General features: G+C 44.5%; 1 protein-coding gene across 1 annotated transcript; it reads left to right on the forward strand.

Annotated features, from left to right (window-relative positions):
- Positions 1-382: 382 nt before the first annotated feature.
- On the forward strand, positions 383-1,234 carry LOC120842214 (the record flags this gene model as incomplete). Its single annotated transcript, XM_040213236.3, has 1 exon — positions 383-1,234. A coding segment is annotated over one exon (852 nt), but the record flags the coding sequence as incomplete, so codon positions are not given.
- Positions 1,235-2,448: the final 1,214 nt, after the last annotated feature.

Raw genomic sequence — 2,448 nt, forward strand, 5'->3', positions numbered from 1 at the left:
ATTTTGTAAGGCAGCTGGAGCGCTGGTTAACACCTCCAAGTGCTGTGGACTTTGGTATGGGACTTGGGGGATAACGCCCTCGGATTATGCAGGAATGGCGTGGTCTGGCGTGCCAACTACTTACCTTGGCGCGCCACTAGAATGTGTTCGAAATAGCTCACGCTACTGGACAGAAAGTGTCAAAAATCTTAAGCGCAGAGCGGACATGCTGAAGCCTAATCATCTTTCGGTGTTTGGCCGCGCTACTGCATGTAACATCTTCCTAGTCGCAAAACTGGGGTACGTGCTTCAGGTTATTCACTGTGCCCGAGGACACCTTCAGCGTTTCCATAGGATATTTGCAACTTTCATATGGGACTCTTCATGGGAGCCAATGCGGCGCGACAATCTGTTTCGGTCTATCGAAGCGGGAGGACTAGGCTTAACCCACTTATTTGTACGGAAAATTGTTTCACGTTTCATGTTCCTCAGAACGTCTTCCCACCCGTTCATTAGAACCTTTCTCCAAACTCACTTGATGGATCTCCTCCCTGACCTCGTTGTTTCAACCGATCATGTGGCAATGCCGCGACCTTTTGGCTTTCTCAAAGAAGTCGTCGAAGCTTTTGAGTTTTTGAAAGTGCGTTTTTCTTTGGATTATTTATTCACCGTTTCCAGAAAAGAGCTCTACCATAACCTAATAGATGCGCTATTTCCAGACCCTTTATATCGCAGCCACTATCCAAACAGTACAGATCAAGATGTTTTAAAACGAGTTCGCAGGATGCGCGTTCCCCCGACTGCAAAAACATTTTTCTTTAAGCTTCATACTAACACACTACCCGTAAAACCATGGCTACGCGACAAAGGAATTTTCGTACCGTGGTCGGTCAACTGTCGTTTATGCAACACGCCAGAGACTATTGAGCATTGCTTTATCTTTTGCACAGATGCATACCTTTTCTGGGATGTGCTTCAAAGGACTATCAAAAAGGACTTGTATATCAAAGCATACTCTATTCGTTTTCTTCCTGTGGAAGATCCAGACACATTTCCCTCAGATTTTTTTATTTTGCTTGGTATGCATAGTCTCTGGAAGACTCGCATGATAGACAGAAACGCTGAACCACCAAGGACTACCAAATCAAATTTTATCGAAACATGCAATCACGTAATAAGTGTCCTTGATGAACTCGGGGAAAAGCCAAGATGGTACTGGCGACTTGAAAAGTGCCTTTCGTTTCCTGATTTCTGATACAGCCGAGTCAGTCCTGCGCACCCGAAGAGCTATGCAAATTTGTCTGAATTGTAAAAGTGTTGGTGAAAATGTATCTGGCTTGTACAATCTCAGTGCATTCTCGTTTCAAAACTGCAACTATGTCCCATCTGCCCACCGTCTGTGCTTCCATGCAATAAAGAGAGAAAAAAAAAAAAAGCGGCGTAGCATAGCGGTTAGAGTATCCAAGTGGTCGCGGGTTCGATCCACGGTGGTCCTGCTTTTTTTTTTCTTTTTTTTTTCTCGAACATTTTGTTTTATTGAGGCATTTGGCGATATTTATGAGTGCGTATAGCTTTACTCTTATATAAATGCTGCCCTTGTTGATGAAATTCCCTTGGCAGTGGCAGTCAGACGTCATCTGATGGACCATCAGATGACGTCTGATGGTCCATCACGTTCCACCAAGGCTGCTGACTGGCAGTCAGTGTCCCAAATTACGTACCTTGATGGAATTTTCAATAGGGGGGCTTCGACACCAGGCTTTCGCTCTCTTAGCGCAATTACCATTTTTATATGAGCGTGTCTATTTTTATTTTTTTACTCGCACTGACGCGTGCACACACGCTCGACGAGAGCTGTTGAGCCGTTCTGGGCGCATTGAGCAACGCCACTCGCCCTTTGGGTTTCTGTTTTCTTTGCATTCTACCCCGTCTATTGCAGTTATAAACCGTATAACCTCTCCTTCAGGGTTATTCGTGGTGAGCGCCGTGCCTAGAAGCCAGTCACCTAGGGCAGAAGAACCGACAACAACCTTGTGCCAGCTATGCATACAAACATTTCTTGACGAGCCAGCCTAAAACAACAATAAATGCTTACAATGGATATGTATTTTTTGTCTCTAGCATTCGCAGTTCGTGCGTTAGAGGGCAGAGACGCAGCGGTCGGCCAGAAGTCTGACTGACTGCTTATTGTGGATGAATATATTGATAAAAGAAGAGCAAAGCCCAAAACAGAAAATGCGCAGAGTTTGTGAACGCGTGTCCGCAACAAAGAGAAGATGCGCAACTAACGTCAGCATTGAGAAAAGAACAAAATTTTCAGAGAAAAACATAAAATTACTACTACTCCAAAGCTATAAACACAGTAAACTGTTTATAGCTCTTTTTTTTTCTTTATGACAATTGCAAGCGGTCAGGAGGTCTCGTCGGTGGATGGTAGTGACCTTGGTCGTTGTGTCATTCTGTACTGAA

The sequence above is a fragment of the Ixodes scapularis genome, unplaced genomic scaffold (assembly GCF_016920785.2).
Source record: "Ixodes scapularis isolate PalLabHiFi unplaced genomic scaffold, ASM1692078v2 PGA_scaffold3__209_contigs__length_174095766, whole genome shotgun sequence".
Classification (NCBI taxonomy): Eukaryota; Metazoa; Arthropoda; class Arachnida; order Ixodida; family Ixodidae; genus Ixodes; species Ixodes scapularis.